This window comes from Notolepis coatsorum (genome assembly GCF_963971535.1).
Source record: "Notolepis coatsorum genome assembly, chromosome: 9".
NCBI lineage: Eukaryota > Metazoa > Chordata > Actinopteri > Aulopiformes > Paralepididae > Notolepis > Notolepis coatsorum.
Genome location: NC_140173.1, coordinates 132,850,338 through 132,868,591, shown reverse-complemented (window position 1 = coordinate 132,868,591; position 18,254 = coordinate 132,850,338). Strand labels below are relative to the sequence as shown.

Below are 18,254 nucleotides of genomic sequence, written 5' to 3'. Positions count from 1 at the left end.
CTCTCCCCTCCGGTGATACTGCCAGTGCCAACCATTCAGAACCACACTCCGAGCCTGTCTCTAATGAGTTTTTCATTATCGTTGACATCGACTGGAATGATAATGAAATAGAGGTAGTGTTGGGGCTGTAATTGAATTGAATCTGCGGGAGAGAGAGAGAGAGAGAGAGAGAGAGAGAGAGAGAGAGAGAGAGAGACAGAGAGAGAGAGAGAAAAAGAGAGAGAGAGAGAAAAGACAACAACAATTAGACAAAGCACCGTGGTACGGCGACATTGAGAGAAAGAAAAAGGGAGAGAGAGAGCTATGAGCATTCGACTGCATCAAAAACGATCTAGTTGTCAGCGAGTGGCGTCGCACAGGGCAACGTCATTGTGACTTCCCTCTGGCTCTAGGGTGCTTCTCTGTGACAACATGTGATGGATTTGTACACCCCTCAGGGGGTACAACTCACCTGTGTGTGTGTGGTGTGGGTGGGTGGGTGTGTGTGTGTGTGTGTGTGTGTGTGTGTGTGTCCTCGTGAGTGTGTGTGTATGACCTAATCTCTTCTGCCTGCCAACAAAGAGTAGAGCTTTTAAGCCAAGGTACAAAACACTGTTCTTTACGGTTTAACCGCAGTGTTATAACAGCTCTGTGTGCACGCGTGCACGTGTGCACGTGGGCACGGTAATGTGTCATTGCATGCATGGAAGTGAATGCATTTACAGTGAACATTCATGCCCAGTAGAGGAAGAACCTTATTGATTTTGGTGACCCCATGACCTTTCCTCTAGCTCCACCATGAGGTCAGACTTTCAATTACCAAATGAGCGTATCTCCTGACCCGTTAGTCATACAGTCATGAAAGAGATACAGCTTTTACATTTAGTCATTTAGCTGACGCTTTTATCCAAAGCGACTTACAAATTCTGTACGACTAGTCATCAGGAAGGGCACAACTCTTATCAGCTGAGTAACAATGTTCATCAAAGTGTTGAGTGCTACAGTGTAGGTTAGTTTATTAGGACAAGTGCATGACAGTAAGGTTAGTTAGGGTTAGATTTTTTTTTTACATTTCAGATAATGGTTGAAGAAGTGTGTCTTTAGTCGACGGCGAAAGATTCGACAGGTTTTGGGTAGTTCATTCCACCATTGTGGGGCAAGGACTGAGAAAAGGCAGGTTCTCCTTGATGACCCTCCCGGAGCTCGGATAGGAGTAGGTCTGAGGCGGCCAGAAGATGCAGAGCGTAGGGGTCTTGGAGGTGTGTAGTTAGAGACCATTGACCGGAGGTAGGCGGGAGCGGTTCCCTTTGCCGCACGGTATGCCAGGTCGAGGGCCTTGAAGTGGATTCGTGCAGCAATGGGGAGCCAGTGCAGGTCCCTACGAAGTGGGGTGACATGGGCCGACTTCGGTAGGTTTGAGATCAGGCGGGCCACTGTGGACAACGGATTTGCCATGAGGACCTATGAAGTCCGCCATATTGGATTTTCCAATTTTTTTTACATTTTATTATTATACTCCCCCTGGCCTGTTCACCTGACTCTCACCAAACTTGCCATGCGGCATCTGGGCACCAAAGTTGACATACATGTTTGTCTTACAACAGCAAGGAGGTCTGTGAAGTTTTATTTGGCCTGATGGTGGAACTATTCTCACAAAACTAAAGAACGACTCATCAACATTATGATATTCAATACAAATAAATTCCATACTCCTCCTATTCATGTGATTCTCCCTAAAGTTCACATGTGGCATCTGGTGAGCACCATCTTTAAAAGGCAATTGATTTGCCAAATCGTTCGACTAGATTAGAGGCATGGTCAAAAGGTGTCATTGACCGATTCAGGCCATTTCGGATTATTTCTTTAAATCTTTATCTTTTTTTTTAACTATGTTTTAACCCTGTGGTGCACTTTGGGATCCCTGCGAACAAAAAGTGCATTACAAATTCAATCTATTATTATTATTATTATTATTATTATTATTATTATTATTATTATTATTATTATTATTATTATTATTATTATTATTATTATTATTATTATTATATACCCGCTGTCCTGGCCACCAACAGTATTTGACAGACAGACAGACAGACAGACAGACAGACAGACAGACAGACAGACAGACAGACAGACAGACAGACAGACAGACAGACAGACAGACAGACAGACAGACAGACAGACAGACAGACAGACAGACAGACAGACAGACAGACAGACAGACAGACAGACAGACAGACAGACAGACAGACAGACAGACAGACAGACAGACAGACAGACAGACAGACAGACAGATAGACAGACAGACAGACAGACAGACAGACAGACAGACAGACAGACAGACAGTGTGTGTGTGTGTGTGTGTGTGTGTGTGTGTGTCTTATGTGCACGTGTGCATGCGTTTCTTTCGCCATACTTGTTGGCGTGCATGCCCGTGCACGTGTGTGCATGCTTGTATACACACACACACACACACACGCACACACACACACACGCACACACACACACACGCACACACTCACACACACACACACACACACACACACGTATACATGTATTCAGTGGCGGCGGGTGACTCAGAAATTGAGGAGGACATGGTCACATAGGAACATAGGCAACCTGAGGGAATGCATTTTGAAAGATATGAATAACTTTATTATTCCAGAAAGGACATTTTAACGTTGTTCGGCACAACTACACAGCAATGAAATAGCATAAAAATAAAACATATGGATCAAATGATATTTCACATACTGTAGCTTACTGTATGTTCAAGGATATACAGATAATCAGCCATCCAGATACAGTATACTCGTGCATCATATTTCTACAACAAACATAATTAAGCTACATACAGATGTCAGATAGTAAAGGATATATAGCCTACATAAGGAGCAATCTCCATGTTGCTCCTTACTACTGTACATATGATGAAGGACTGATTATCTGGACACACACACACACACACACACACACACACACACACACACACACACACACACACACTTACTATAGTATATTGTATATTAGTATATTGCATAGTATATTGTATGGTAACTCAGTTACTTCTATTCTGCATTGAACATTGTACATATGTACATACTGAACACTTGTGTCCACGTACGCAACTTCTATTGTTTACATGCTATACTTATTTTATTTCATACTTATCTTTTTTGTCATTTTGTATAAAAGTATTCTGTACTTCTGTATGACAACTATTAAAGAAACTTGAAACTTATTAAAAAAAAACCAACTCAAGTGAGGGAATGCGTTAAGAAGAAAATAACTAGCTATAGCTAAGTTCATCTCCACAAATGAATGATTCTCACCTTCTGGCAGTTCTTCATGAACTTGACTTGAGGACGTGCTGTTCCAGCTCCTGTGTTCATCTTCTCCAGTGTGTGGCAGCCTGGCAGGGGGTTGCTAACTAGAAGCACTGCTCCCAGGGTGCCAACACATCCTCTGTTGTCTGTGCAGCTTCTCGGTGCACACTGTGCACGGCTCGTTGCCTAGCAACATACTCATTCAGCTATAGCTTTGAAAAAGTGAACCGACAAGATTTCTAATCATCGTTCACACTCATTTATGAAAATAATGTACACAGAGTGCTCTAGCTGGATGGCAAGATACCAGTTTTGTTAACACTTTTATTCCGTGTGTGCTGTACATCGGGTTTACAGGAGACAGCTGCTAGGTTCCCTCCCTCCCATTCCACTAACCACCATTGTGTGTAATTCATGGCACAATTCAAACAATATCAAAAGATTGTTTGTCTCTTTGCCCGTTGACTACCGTTCATATTTTTCCTGAACTATAGGGTCCCATGGTGGTCCAGCGGAATGGGAGGGACTGCGCCTCTTTATTTCGCGTGGTGATTGGCTGTGTGTAATGTAATTCGGTAATGGAGGACGTCCTCCCTTGAAGCATGATTTTACATATATATCGGCCAATCGCAGATTGGCGGGTAACAAAATGAAATACATTGGATTGATGTAGAAGACCCTCCTCCCTAAGTGACGTGGAAATGGACCTCCTCTATGATGTCTATGATGGACAAAGGCAGGCTGCAGCGTGTCATCCACTCTGCTGAGAAGGTGATCGGCTGCCATCTGCCATCTCTCCAGGACCTGTACGCCTCCAGAACCCAGAAGATTGTGGCCGACCCCTACCACCGCGGTCACAACCTGTTTGAGACACTCCCCTCTGGCAGGAGGCCGCGGTCCATCAGGGCCAAAACCTCATGCCACAAGAACAGTTTCTTCCCCTCTGCAGTGAGCCTCATCAACAAGGCATGGGACCCTCACTGACCCCCCCCCCCATGTTACATTAACACACCCCTACTGGACTACCGGGTATATACTTTATACCACTGTATTGTTATTTCATTCTAATTAGTGTATATATTTGACCACATCTTGCCCAGTTGTACAGCCCTGGGGCCCTCATTTATCAATAATGCGTAGAAAGTGTTTTTTTTTTGTTCCTAAGCACAGAATTTAGATAAATCTGGATTTATCAAACATGCGTACACAGGTCCTACGCACACCTGCAAGTACTCCATGTTGATAAATGCCACTTGTTCTATGCTCCGCGCTCGTGCACGATTTTAAGTATTTGCATACAGAACCGCCTCTAATTAACCATATATGGTAATGAAACACCCCCATGGACTGTAGAATAATGGAATGTAGAAAATTCACTGAGAGCGAGTCCTCCGTGATCAATCTCGTTCTCAGTGAAGTTTCAACGGAGGTCATCTATTCTAACCAACAAATTGAAGCTAGAAAGCATTTGGTTGTGACCAATCTTATTTGGAAACATGACACACAAAATAATAGTATTTCGCTTTTTATTTTAAACAATATTTAATCACGTTTGAAGGTGGGTGTTCTGCGTGTATCACTTGAAGATATGTACATGTAATATATTGTGTGTGTGTGTGTGTGTGTGAATAAATTCATTCATTCATTCATTCATTCATTCATTCAACAATTGTGTGTATTGAGCTGTACTGTATTGTACCCATTCTGCAATCTGTTAATAACATTTTCAATCAAACTATTTAATCTTTTTTCTTTTGCTTTTTTCCGGACCTTTTTTGAGTCAAACTATTCAAACTATTTAATTCAATACAATGCGTGCCTTCCTCCCGGTCACCAGCAACTACATGTATCAGGCAAATGCGCATCGCAACATTGACTGAGTGGAATCCCTTTCTATTCACATAACTGAATTTGTGATGGAGCTTTGACAGCTACATGGGTGGTACAGTAACATTCTATTGCTCGATCCATCCACAATATCACGATGGACCGTGCTGGTGGCCAAAGACAAGAGGGTGGAGAGGACTTGAATGTGCACAGGGATGGCATTTGTGCGTTTTGTTCCACGCTCCATTTTGGGTCCCAAATTGCGGTACACATCAAGGAGAATGTGTCTCGGGGTAGCCAACTCTAGTTAATATTATGTTCTCTCTGCAATTATTAGACTGCCCCCCATTCATTCATTCATCCCTATCTGCTATAACGCTATATATAGACCATGCTGCATTCATTCGGAAAGAAAGACCTATTCCAAATGCTATTTATAGGGTTTGACAATAATTACACTACTGTCGCTATTTTACAATTAACTATAATGAATTACGGATCATATGAACACGTCAGTGTTGAAACTAATGCATGAAAGTCCGCCTCATGGTGCGTGCAGTTTTCCTATTCTACCACTTGGTGACATACGCACGGTCTGAGCTGTGCGTAGATATACGCACAATCTCAAGCACACGTTCATTTTGATAAGTCCCACACTTTGCTTAGACATGATCGTACGCAGGGTTTACGCACATATCTGTGCGTACGCACCATTGATAAATGAGGGCCCAGCTTGGCCTATTCCTATTTTATTTTTTACTTATAATTGTACTATATTCTATTGTGCTATATTTAATTTAGTTTATATCCCATATCATTTTATTCAACCTCTTTATTTACAGTTGTACAGCCCTTTGGCCTATATTTTATTTCATAATTATATTATATTCTATTGTGCTTAACTTAGTTCATATTTAATGAAATTTTACTCCACCTCTTTATTGTATTATGTGTCTGTTCATGTCTGTCCGCTAATGTCGCACCGTAAACGACCAAAGCTAATTCCTTGTATGTGAAAACTACTTGGCAATAAAGACCTTTCTGATTCTGATTCTGATTCTGATCCTGATTCTGATTCTGATTCTGATCCTGATTCTGATTCTGATTCTGATCCTGATTCTGATTCTGATTCTGATCCTGATTCTGATTCTGATTCTGATTCTGATTCTGATTCTGATGTCACCGCGCCAGCCACTCTCAGACTGCCCTTACCCCTCTTGTCTGCGGGTGTCGCTGTTGAGGCACTTTAATCAGAATTTCAATAGTGGCTCCTTTTTTCCAAAGAAGAGAGATACATACATATATTATAAATGACTAATATTTCAATCAATATTTTCATATTTTGATCTCCCTCTCACTTTGAGCAACCTCCCCTGCCTCAATGGACCAGCCTCCTGTATGTGTGTATTTGACCCAGGGCTCAATAGAGTCTTTAAACCAGATCACAGATGTCCATATTCATTGCGTGTGCGTGTGCGTGTGTGTGCGTGTGCGTGTGCGTGTGTGTGTGTGTGTGTGTGTGTGTGTGTGTGTGTGTGTGTGTGTGTGTGTGTGTGTGTGCGTGCGTGCGTGTGTGTGTGTGTGTGTGTGTGTGTGTGCGTGCGTGCGTGCGTGCGTGCGTGCGTGAGTGCTTTTGTGCGTGTGTGCGTGCGTGTGTGTACTGTACACACGTATATGTGTGTGTGTATATTTAACCCTCAGGGCTCAATAGTGTTTTTGCACCAGATCCCAGATGTCCATATTCATTACCCGACGCAGTCGATCTCTGTTTAATATCGTCATGCTTTATACTCACAGGCTTCACAGCAATACTCAATATACACACCGCATGTTCTCCCAGCAGTATATATACGAGCCGATGAAATCTGTAAACAGACAGGGTACTTATGTAACTCTTTCTCTCCTCTATTTCTCTCTTTCTGTATTTTAAGTGCATGGTGTGTGGGGGGGGGGGGGGGGGGGGGGCGGTTAGAGATAGGGCTCCTAAAAACAAAACCACATTGAGGCCACAAACTCACAAGGGTTTTGCGAGAGAAGTTGTGCGTTTAAACAGCGCCTGTTTATAAAGTGATGCCCTGTTTTGCTCGGGGGGGGGGGGGGGGGGGGGGGGGGGGTGACGACAAATGAATACACCGACTCTCCTGCTCAGACACACAGCAAGTACATTAACCATTATGAGTCAGCCGTTGTGAGCGATATCAACTTTAACGAGGGAGAGAGAGAGGGAGAAAAGGAGAGAGAGAGAGAGAGAGAGAGAGAGAGAGAGAGAGAAAAGGAGAGAACGAGAGAAGTAATAAACCGCCCTCAAAAAGAATAAATAAAGGAAATGATACCTTGTGAGTGTTAGAGATCACAGTGTTGACAAGGTGTGTTCAGAGCCAAAGGGATGACAGATGCACAACGACAAAAGGCCTTTGTAACTCACCACCACCACCACCGCCAACGCCAGGTGATACTGTATAGTATACTCTATACTCCCGTTTGGGAAATGATAACGCCACGAGCGATAGGTTGCCGAGTGCTCAATGACTTTTCTTTGACCCCGCCCTCCTCCTCTAATGACTACCTCTTCAGTTGTTATTCGTACACTTTTTTTTCTTCTTTTCTTTAATATTTTTTCCTTGATTGGAATTTGATCTGACAAAAAAAATCATCGCAGAGTCCCCTTTGGGTATAACAGGGGGGAGGGGTCGACCTTGAATGTGATTTAATTGTCATTGCAGATGGAAAGGCAGGAAGGAATTTCGACACTGTGAAATACTACATGACTGAACTTGGCTTTTATTTGAAGTTCCTGCCCCCCCCCCCCCCCTCTCTCTCTCTCTCTCTCTCTCTCTCTCTCTCTCTCTCTCTCTCTCTCTCTCTCTCTCTCTCTCTCTCTCTCTCTCTCTCCCTCCCTACCTCCTTCTCTCCTTTGAGCTTATCTCTTGTTTGTGTTACTTGCGTGAAGGCACGGCTCTCTGCCAAGCAGTTCCATTACAGTCGCGAGTTGACATAAACGTGGGTGTACAAAAAGGACTTTGGAGGGTTTAAATACTTTATTGTGTGTGTAATGTGTACAGAGCAATTATATCTGCCAGCCTCGCTCAGACAAAGGGGCCCCTATCAGGCAGGTTTGTGTGTTTTTAATTAACAACGCTGCAGCTCTCCAGCATGAGTGAGTTAACGAAACTATAAAAAAAAGAAACAAAAAAAGGAGAAGGAAAAAAAATGGGGCGATTGGTTTTGTTGCATCTGAGGTGTCGTACTAAAAAACGTTTAACGATTTCCTGGGCTGAGGTTATTTTTGTGATGACTGCTTTTGGGTTTTCCTTTGTGTCAATATTAGCAGTTCCCCATTTCAAAATTAAAAGCTTAGTTGTCCTCCTCAGTGTGTACAAACATTACCAACATATGGTGACCTTTTACAGCTGCAAAATGCAGAAAATACAATTAAAACCACATATTCAGCAGTTGTCTAGTGTTAGTCTATATATCAAGAGCTCAGGTCAATCGACTATAGCAGTTCATTCACATTTGGATCACAGATTGAGCCTTTAAAGGCATGGATCTACAAAGCTGGTTATTATAAGGATGTTCATATTTGCTTGTAATACAAGACACAATGCCATATATCAATAAGCAGACTATGACCAGCTGATGAACAAATGGTTTCTGGAAAACGTTAAAATGTATAACCTGTTATGAGTCAATTGAAAAGAGCTTCTAATGGCTATTAAACAAACACTGTACATTAATACATTATAGCTGTATTATTGTATGTTATAAGGCTTTTATAGCATCTTATGGTTCACACATTGTCATGGAACACTATAACCCACTGTAGATGTATACATGTTGCTCATTATTAATATGCATATATAGTTTAAGCATTATTCTATTTATTATGAGTGTGCAAGCTGTGAATATGAACCATGACGGCAACTATCTATTTCTCTTCTGCTTTTAGAAATGATATGCTCCACCCATCAGCGGTGGAATGTATAATGTGAATATTGTTCCAGTTCTTATCGTGTCCTCTTTCCTCCTCTTCCTCCTCCTTCCTCCTCTTCCTCCTCTTCCTCCAAGGAATGTCATTTGAAGTATAATGTCTGTTGAAAAGTATTTGCTCTGATTGATACAATTCCTTTTCTTGTGGCATAACATGTGTTTATGATTATTATTACAGTGATCGTAGATATGGGAACAAAACCCTCAGTTATTGGCCGTCTTATGATGCTATTAACACTTATTTTTCTTTTTTGGAAGGGTCTAGTGGTTATTTTTGAAATACTGTGTCACATTGTCTGGCAACCGATGTTTCATATGATTCATACACTGCTTTTTTCTCACAGTATTTTTTATAGAATTTTTTAAAATGTTTTAACAATGGATTTCATACACTCTTAAAGCAGATGTGTTGAAGTAGCACAGGGTGTTTTGTCCTTGAAGTTAATACATACAGTATGAATGTGTTGAAAAACATGTGTTTATTGTAACAAAACAATTTTAAGTTAGTTCAGATTCTTTTGGACCCCTAGCCCTGTTTCTTATTTACCAATGATGGTGTTGATCTGTAGAATCCTTTTTCAGCACAATCCATGCTGTTCCTCATATTAGCTCTGGACAGTTAGCCGAGCCACGCTGACTGAGACGCACGGAAATCTAATCTGTGTGTACATTTTCCGTGAGTCTCCGTCAGCTTGTACAGACAGGAGCTATAGGTCCCATCGACTTTGCATTGGTTTGTGGCTAACTAACCAGAGCTAGCATGAGGAATTATGAGGCTTTGCATTGTGCTGAGATTGAAAGGATTCCAACAATCAACATCATCATTGGTAAGTGAGAAATATGGCTCCGGACATCTGAATGATCCCTTTAAGCAAGTCTTTTTTTGTCCAACACATCTGTGTCTATTTAGTTCGGGACGAAAACTCCTGTGTTATATTTCATCACATTGTGGCGTTTTCAAATAAAACCCGTTCAGTGCCCAAGGGGCTGGTTAAACATTTTCACAGCTCAATATTGTTCGCCGGTGAGCAACGTTCCCGTACTAAAATCCCCTTCAGTTTCTGTAATTGCTGTGTTTTCCCCTCCCCTCCCCTCTCCTTCAGCTCCCAACCTGAAGGGGCGACCCAGGAAGAAGAAGTTGTCCATCTCCCAGCGGAGAGACTCCCAGAATCAGGCTCAGGGCCAAGGTCAAGGGTCGTCGGGGTCCAACCAGGCCTCAACGGGAGCAGTACCTCAGGACCCCTGCACCCCAGAGAGCAAAATTCCCACCAAGGTTAGCTAACACTCACCACTATTTTTTGACTTTCAATTCAAGTAAAAAAAAAACATGAAAATGTATCAAACTGGAGATGTAACCCAACCAGCAGTGAATATGTAATGGATCATCAACGAGTAGGTGTGCATTAAATGGTTTTACGGCACAACGTGGAGGCGCAGAACCACCCGAGTGCCTGGAATAAATGTTTAAAGAAAAACTCCAACATTTTGGGAAATTAGCTTATTTGCCATCTACCCTGGAGTTAGACAAGAAGATACATACCTTTTTCTTCTCTGTGCATGCAGTAGGAGTAGGAAGATGTTGGGAACTAGTAGGGATTCGGTACTTTTAAAGGTACTTACCGAAACACGTCGGTAATACCGAGTATCGATTCACGTGAGATACCATTAAAAAAAGAATTAAATTTTTTTTTACACACTAATTTTTTATTTTTTATTTTTTTTATGTCAACGTTCACACGCACAATATACGCTTACCTAGGATTTGACTTGATTCAACAAAAAAGCAGTCAGGGCAATGGCAAGCCGAAAACGGTCGAAAGTGTAGTTATTTGAAGTTTAGATTTTTGAGGTAGGTAGTTTACATTTTTATAGACTAAAGTACCGAAAAAAGGTACCGTTGGGTACCGGTATCGATTCACATGTGAACGGTACCCATCCCTAGGAACTAGGCTAATGGAGGAACCTACTTCCAGTGACTGACGCTAAGCTAGGCTAACGGTGTGCGTCTTCCTACTCCTACTGCATGCACAGAGAAGAAAAAAGGTATGTATCTTCTTGTCTAACTCCAGGGTAGATGGCAAATAAGCTAATTTCCCAAAATGTTGGAGTTTTCCTTTAACACACACCTACAAGTTGCAAGTTTGAAACATTATACCTAATGTATGTATGTAAATATTTGGTGAAAGTTTTGCACTTGCCATTAGTGTGTTTTGCTTCGTTAGTTCCTCAGGTTGATAACAAGTCAGCTGTGCTTCGCCGCAGTTGATAACGAGTGGGCTTTGACAGCTGCGCCCTTTAATGTTGATGAATTTAGAACGGTGATTAAACTTGAGCGGAACTATGTGTGCATTAAAAGGTTTTAACGCCTGCCAGACAATCAGAAAAGAGTATTCACCCAGACCACGGTATAAATATATACGCATTTATATATAGTGGTAGTTATCATAAAAGTTATCTGACACGCTTCTATCTTCCATTACTGCTGCAGCATCGTAACCTGTTATTATATGTCAGGCGGTATGATTACCAAACTGATTATGCACTTGGTTGCATGTGTCTGTTTGTGTATTTGCTTTGGATAAAGAATCGCATATAGGCTAACAACAGAATCCTCTGAATCCTCAAATATTTTTCAAATGTATATAATTTTTTATACATTTCCATGATTGTCTATTTAAATATTACATTTACATTTAGTCATTTAGCTGCCGCTTTTATCCAAAGCGACTTACAAGTTCTGTACGACAAGTCTGCAGGAAGGGTACGAGTCTTACAACTGAGTAACAATGTTCATTAAACAGTTCTGAAACTTGGGTGCTGCAGTGATGATTGCATAGTAGTAGAGACATATTAGTATAGTAGGAAGAGTGCATGATAGTATAAGACAGTAAGAATGTTAGTATTTAATTTTTATTATACATTCAGAATAAGGATTCAGCTTTTGATACGAGTGATCTGCATTGAGAAAAACATTCTACTCAACTGCCAGGACCTACTGTAACGTTACATCACTGGTTAATTTGTTGCGTCAGCAAAGTTGTTTTGTTTACTTTTGCTGGACCATGGCTGACAGCAGCACACACTTGAAAGTTTATAACCTAGTTTGCTAGTTAGTAGATTAGTCAAACCTTCTAACCAGTAGGGTTCCATTTAATAGATTTGGTATTTATAGTTTATAAAGTTGCATGTATGTGAATGCTGCTATAGTTAAATAATAACAAAGATTTGGGTGGTTTAACCTATAGTTTGCTAGTTAGTCAAGCGTTAGTTCAAGGATTCCATTTGATAGATTTGGTAGTTTATTCTTTTTAAATAAAATGGCATTTGAGCTGAAAGAACTGAAAGAGAGCAATCAACCGTGATCTGATCACACCCTGTGTATGTCACAGTATAAGTACAGTCTGTACGTATACTGTACGTAGGGCAGAGCATATATATAGTATCTACTAAATCCTAATGAAACAAGTAACTAGAATAATATAAGCCTACTGTTCATAGACACGTAGGCCATACTGGCGCACACAAGACTTGTTATGGAATATTAATGCAGTCTATTTCCACATGATTAGCTTTAGTTCTTATTTATTTATTTATCCACTGTCATTTGCAGTGTTGGTGTACTAGGCTACATAGTGTATTTCAATATCTGTTTTATTGATTAATGATACATTTGAAGGAATGCAAGTTATAGCTATATCAAACAAATGTCTGTCCCATTGTACCAATCATGTTGGCTATAACCTGCATTCTTTCAAATGTATCATTAATCAATAAAACAGATATGTAACAAATAAGAAATACAAATTCCACAGAAGGCATTAAATAATTATTATTTTCAATAATTTCACAATAATTGCATAATTGTGTTTGAATATCTGAGTAATTAAAGTAATTATACATTTGTCCAAAATAGCTGGTTCAGATATGGTTAATCCAGCTGCCCTGTGATCAGATGAATCCATATTATTTATCTTTCCGACATCATATGCATAATTTCTTATCATACAAATAATGCCATATTTATTTTAATTATGATTAAGTAATAATTAATAAGTAATAATTAATTCCAAGGAGGCCTGTAGCGTTGACATGAAGGAATCACTATGATTCCTCCCAAATAAAGCCATTACGAACGGAGAACACAGTCTGTCAAGTTAATAAAAATGTCAATCAGTCAATCAATCATAAGTGTGCTCCTCAGCACTCTTAAATTCTGCTCTCAGCCACGGCCAAATCCGATCTCAGGAAAATTTGGGGAATCGCGCTACTAGCGCTAATATGTCTTAAATTGGCAGAAATCTGCCTGAGAGGAATTTTTTTGTCGGAAATCCGTTCGGCAATGAGACCCATTGTCCTTTTGAAGGAGAGGGAGGTTCTACAACGAATGGCATCTAACAACACACTTCCCGCGATTTATATTTTGTTTCACAATGAGTCATGACCAACCAATTACATAATCCAACATTGTGTAAGCAACTAACACATTCCATATGACTTTATCGTTTTTGAATGAGTCGTTATGACGCTATCAATACATCCATTCATAAAGATTATTGTCCGCCATCTTGGTTTCATTCCTAAAAACACGAACGGCGGAGTGATTCGGAAACAAAGTAATTCGGTTGTTTCAAGTTTCAAGTTTCTTTAATAGTTGTCATACAGAAGTACAGAATACTTTTATACAAAATGCTTCTTACTGTTACGCTCCAGAGACTGTGCATGACAAGATAAGTATGAAATAAAATAACATAGTATAGCATGTAAATTAGAAGTAAAAAAAATGAGGTCACAGTGTTCAGTATAGACATATGTACAATGTTCGATGCAGAGTAGACGTAACTGAGTTACCATATAATATACAATACTGTGTAGTGTACTAATATACAATACTATATAGTGCAAGGCAGAAATAGGATGAGGTGCAATTTAGGTACAATTTACAGTAGGTGTACGAGTTGTAGTGCAAATCCTTTATCAATAAATATAAAGTGTGTTTGTGTGATCTAAAGTGTGGAGAGTGGGTGCTGCAGTGTGTTGTTTGTTTAAGTGAGTGTGTGCGTGTGGGTGTGTGTGCTGTGTGCATTTGATGGTTGTTGCATAGTGTTTATTGTTCGTTTAGCAGCCTGGTTGTGGGCGGGTTCTGGGATCACGTGGAGTGTGTTATGAGAAATAACAACGTCTGAAAGAAGTCAGAATCAAGACATTTGCATGCCATTGTATAATTAAAATCATAAGCTTCTGAGGTTTCCCTCATTTTTAGAAATTACGATTGTACAAATGTAAACAGTACATAATAAAAGCAATATTCACAGAAAATGTTACACAAAAGAGTAAAAAAATTAATTTAAAATCAGCTAAAACAGTTGCAGGTAGTTAGTTACACAATGGTCTGAAATCATACGTTTAAACATACCAAGAGAAGGGAGAACCTCCAACGTCAGAGAGAGTTGGAGGACATTCCAAGAGGCATATCAAAGGAAAAAGCTGACTTCCCTAGAGCAGAACTAACTTGAGGGAGCCTAAGAACCATCCAGTCATTTGATCGAGTTGAATAGGTTCCAATATTCCAATCTAACAGTGAAGAGATATACACAGGTTGTTTACCAGTAAGGGCTTTAAAAATAAATAAATACCAGTGATTGTTGTGCCTTTCTGCAATCATACAGGACACAATGTTGAGTATCATCACTGTATAAGTAACAGTGATAATACACCCACTGTAATCTTTAATGTTTATCTCACAGTGCAGAGGGATATTTACATTAGATATCCACCCTAAAGCCCTCTCACATACTGTATGTTATTCCTTTGACCTTGGACAGTTCAATCAACATGTGACCATGACCAACACTCTCTAAAAAGCTAGAACCCAGATCATCTCTGTTTAATCTTTGATGACATCAAAAGACTTGTTCTGAATCAGATAATGAATAGGAGGCTGAATTTGTGGACTGAATTTCTGTCTTTTTAACCCAAATTATCTTTATTTGATAGCAGTGCTAATGGTCAATATCCAGAACATGCACTCAGTCTGAAAGAACCTCTAAAGTGAGGAATCAGCTTCTAAAATGACAAGTGATGTTTGGTTAAACTTATAATATTGTACAGAGTCATCTGCTTTGCTTTTATTTGGCTGGAGGGGTTTTTAGATTCAGCGGTTTCAGGAGTGCCCTGGGAATCTTAAGTGAACGCCAGCACTCAGGCTTTTTTACTCAGACCTCAAAATCAATAATTGCAAACAGGCAAATTACCTCTTGAAAATTATAACCATGGACACAGAATTAAATCACGTTTCTTCTTTTCCATGTGTGTTAGAAGAACTATGAATTTCTACATGTGTGACATAGATTAATGCACACCAAAGTGTGATATAGGGCTGTCAAAATTAACCAAAAATGACATTTGATTATTCCTTCTAAAATGTTCGAACTATTTGAATATCTATTATTGCGCGTTGTGTCCACAAGAGGGCAAACAAGAGACATAACTAGTGTAGATAATGTGTATTTCAACATAAACATCACATGAACGCAGTCAAGTTGGGCAGAATTCAGAATGTCATGAATATTCAAGGAGACTTTTAAAATCTACATACACTGTAGCCTACACCATACAAACAGAATAATGTGTACCGTAAAACCTCATTTTAACACAGAGTCCCTTTTACTGGTCGGGTATATATACACGTTTGGAAAAATTAGAAGCAAGGTCTACATTAATTGTTTTAATTGTGCAGTTTTGTAATCTGTAATCTGTAATCATAAATCAGTAATGAACAAAAAACACAGCAGTGAGACATGTATCTCCATTATGTCTCTATCTCTCCCCAGCTGATTTAGCTTGATGCACAACTTAAGCCACGTTTGCACTGAAACTACCAGGAACTCTAATTGCCAGGAACTACATTGCGCAGAACTTTAAGTTCTTTTGGAGCATTGTTCTCTGCGTTTGCACTGCGGTGAAAAGATACACGAAGATTAGGCAAATGAGTCCAGTGATGTGTGAAAAAGGTCTCTAGAGATAGGACAAGGACAATTTACTCTGATCAGATCGACTCTTTTGCCTATTGGTCTGCATTGAACAGGAACATGCAACAGACAACGCACAATGCACTGGCAACTCACAGAGTCCAGATGACATGACTCTTGTTTCCAAATGAGGCGTGCCCAAATTGCCTACTAATAACGATCTTTAAATACCTCAGCAACATTTCACTTGATTAGTTCATACAATAATCTAATTGTAACTAAGACATTTTGTTTTGTCAGAATGTTCAGCACCTGCAAGCACCACCCCCAAAAGTTCCTGGACTTCGGAAAAGTCCTACCCTTGGAGCAGGGTCTTTTGGGGAGTTCCTGAAAAAGTCCCTAGTTCCAGGGGAAAGTTCCTGTGGCGCAAACGCTGCTTTAGTACTGGTGGCTCCACTTAACGGAGCATCAGGCCATACTCATTTGGGTGCATATTTTGTGTCCTCAGGTTGATAGTGGTACAGTAGCTAGGCCATGTGTAGCTCACATAGTGTGCTAGTGGTGGAATGGTAGGCCATATGTAGCTTGCTAGTGGTGGAATGGTAGGCCATCTGTAGCTTACATAGTTTGTTAGTGATAGAATAGTATGCCATCTGTAGCTTGGTAGTGGTGGAATGGTAGGCCATTTGTAGCTTGCTAGTGGTGGAATGGTAGGCCATTTGTACTGTAGTTTGTTAGTGGTAGAATAGTAGGCCAGCTGTAGTTTGCTAGTGGTGGAATGGTAGGCCAGCTGTAGTTTGCTAGTGGTGGAATAGTAGGCCAGCTGTAGTTTGCTAGTGGTGGAATAGTAGGCCAGCTGTAGTTTGCTAGTGGTGGAATAGTAGGCCAGCTGTAGTTTGCTAGTGGTGGAATAGTAGGCCAGCTGTAGTTTGCTAGTGGTGGAATAGTAGGCCATTTGTAGTTTGCTAGTGGTGGAATGGTAGGCCATTTGTAGTTTGCTAGTGGTGGAATGGTAGGCCATCTGCAACTTGCTAGTGGTGGAATGGTAGGCCGGCTGTAGTTTGCTAGTGGTGGAATGGTAGGCCATCTGCAACTTGCTAGTGGTGGAATGGTAGGCCAGCTGTAGTTTGCTAGTGGTGGAATGGTAGGCCGGCTGTAGTTTGCTAGTGGTGGAATGGTAGGCCAGCTGTAGTTTGCTAGTGGTGGAATGGTAGGCCAGCTGTAGTTTGCTAGTGGTGGAATGGTAGGCCGGCTGTAGCTTGCTAGTGGTGGAATGGTAGGCCAGCTGTAGTTTGCTAGTGGTGGAATGGTAGGCCAGCTGTAGTTTGCTAGTGGTGGAATGGTAGGCCGGCTGTAGCTTGCTAGTGGTGGAATGGTAGGCCGGCTGTAGCTTGCTAGTGGTGGAATGGTAGGCCGGCTGTAGCTTGCTAGTGGTGGAATGGTAGGCAATGTATGAAATCATAGGTTTAAATGTTGCTTTTACAAAAGAAAAGCAACAACAACACAAACACAGACCTAACGAGTACCATACTGGTTAGGCACCTGAAGCTCCGTCTGTGTTTGTGTTGTTGTTGCTTTTCTTTTCTGACCAAAATCTGAGGTATTTCCAAATGGGGCTTTTTAGATTACTTTAGATTAGAGTGCAAATCAGTTGGGTTCTGCTCTCTCATCATTGACACACGGTTGTTGTTCAATTATTGTCTCCCTTCAGCTCAAGGGATAGACCAACATTTAATTTTCAATCTGCTGTTAAATTAAAGTGATGTCATGTAGCGCATTCAGTGCAGCAACCCACGCGAGAAGTCATTATTCATTCGTTCAAATTCATTTTCATGACAGCCCTAGTGAGATATCACTTTAAAGTCCCAATCCAGAGTTCTAAAGATCTAAGATGAAAATAACTTTTCTTAACTGTGGAACGCCCTACCCAAAGCTGTAAAGGAATGTAAATCACTACCCACCTTCAAAAACACTCTCAAAGAACACCTACGGGAGACTGCAATTCAAAACTGGCCCCTACAAATGTCCTAACCCAGTTGTACAATAAAGACCAAGCATGGCTTTGTCAGTATTCCAATGTACAGCCCCACCCAACCCCACCCCACCTACCCAACCTCCTCCAATGTACAGTTTCTATGTCAAATGTATGTCAGTATTCCAATGT

The 18,254-nt window shown here is 40.6% G+C and overlaps 1 protein-coding gene across 1 annotated transcript in view; it reads left to right on the top strand.

Moving 5' to 3' along the window:
- The window catches only part of arid5b (AT-rich interaction domain 5B), a gene marked incomplete at its 5' end in the record, with an annotated part of 176,828 nt that overhangs the window by 112,076 nt on the left and 46,498 nt on the right, over positions 1–18,254 (top strand). The window contains 1 exon segment of the mRNA XM_084321299.1: positions 10,226–10,395. Within this exon segment, the coding sequence (XP_084177425.1) occupies positions 10,226–10,395 (170 nt within the window).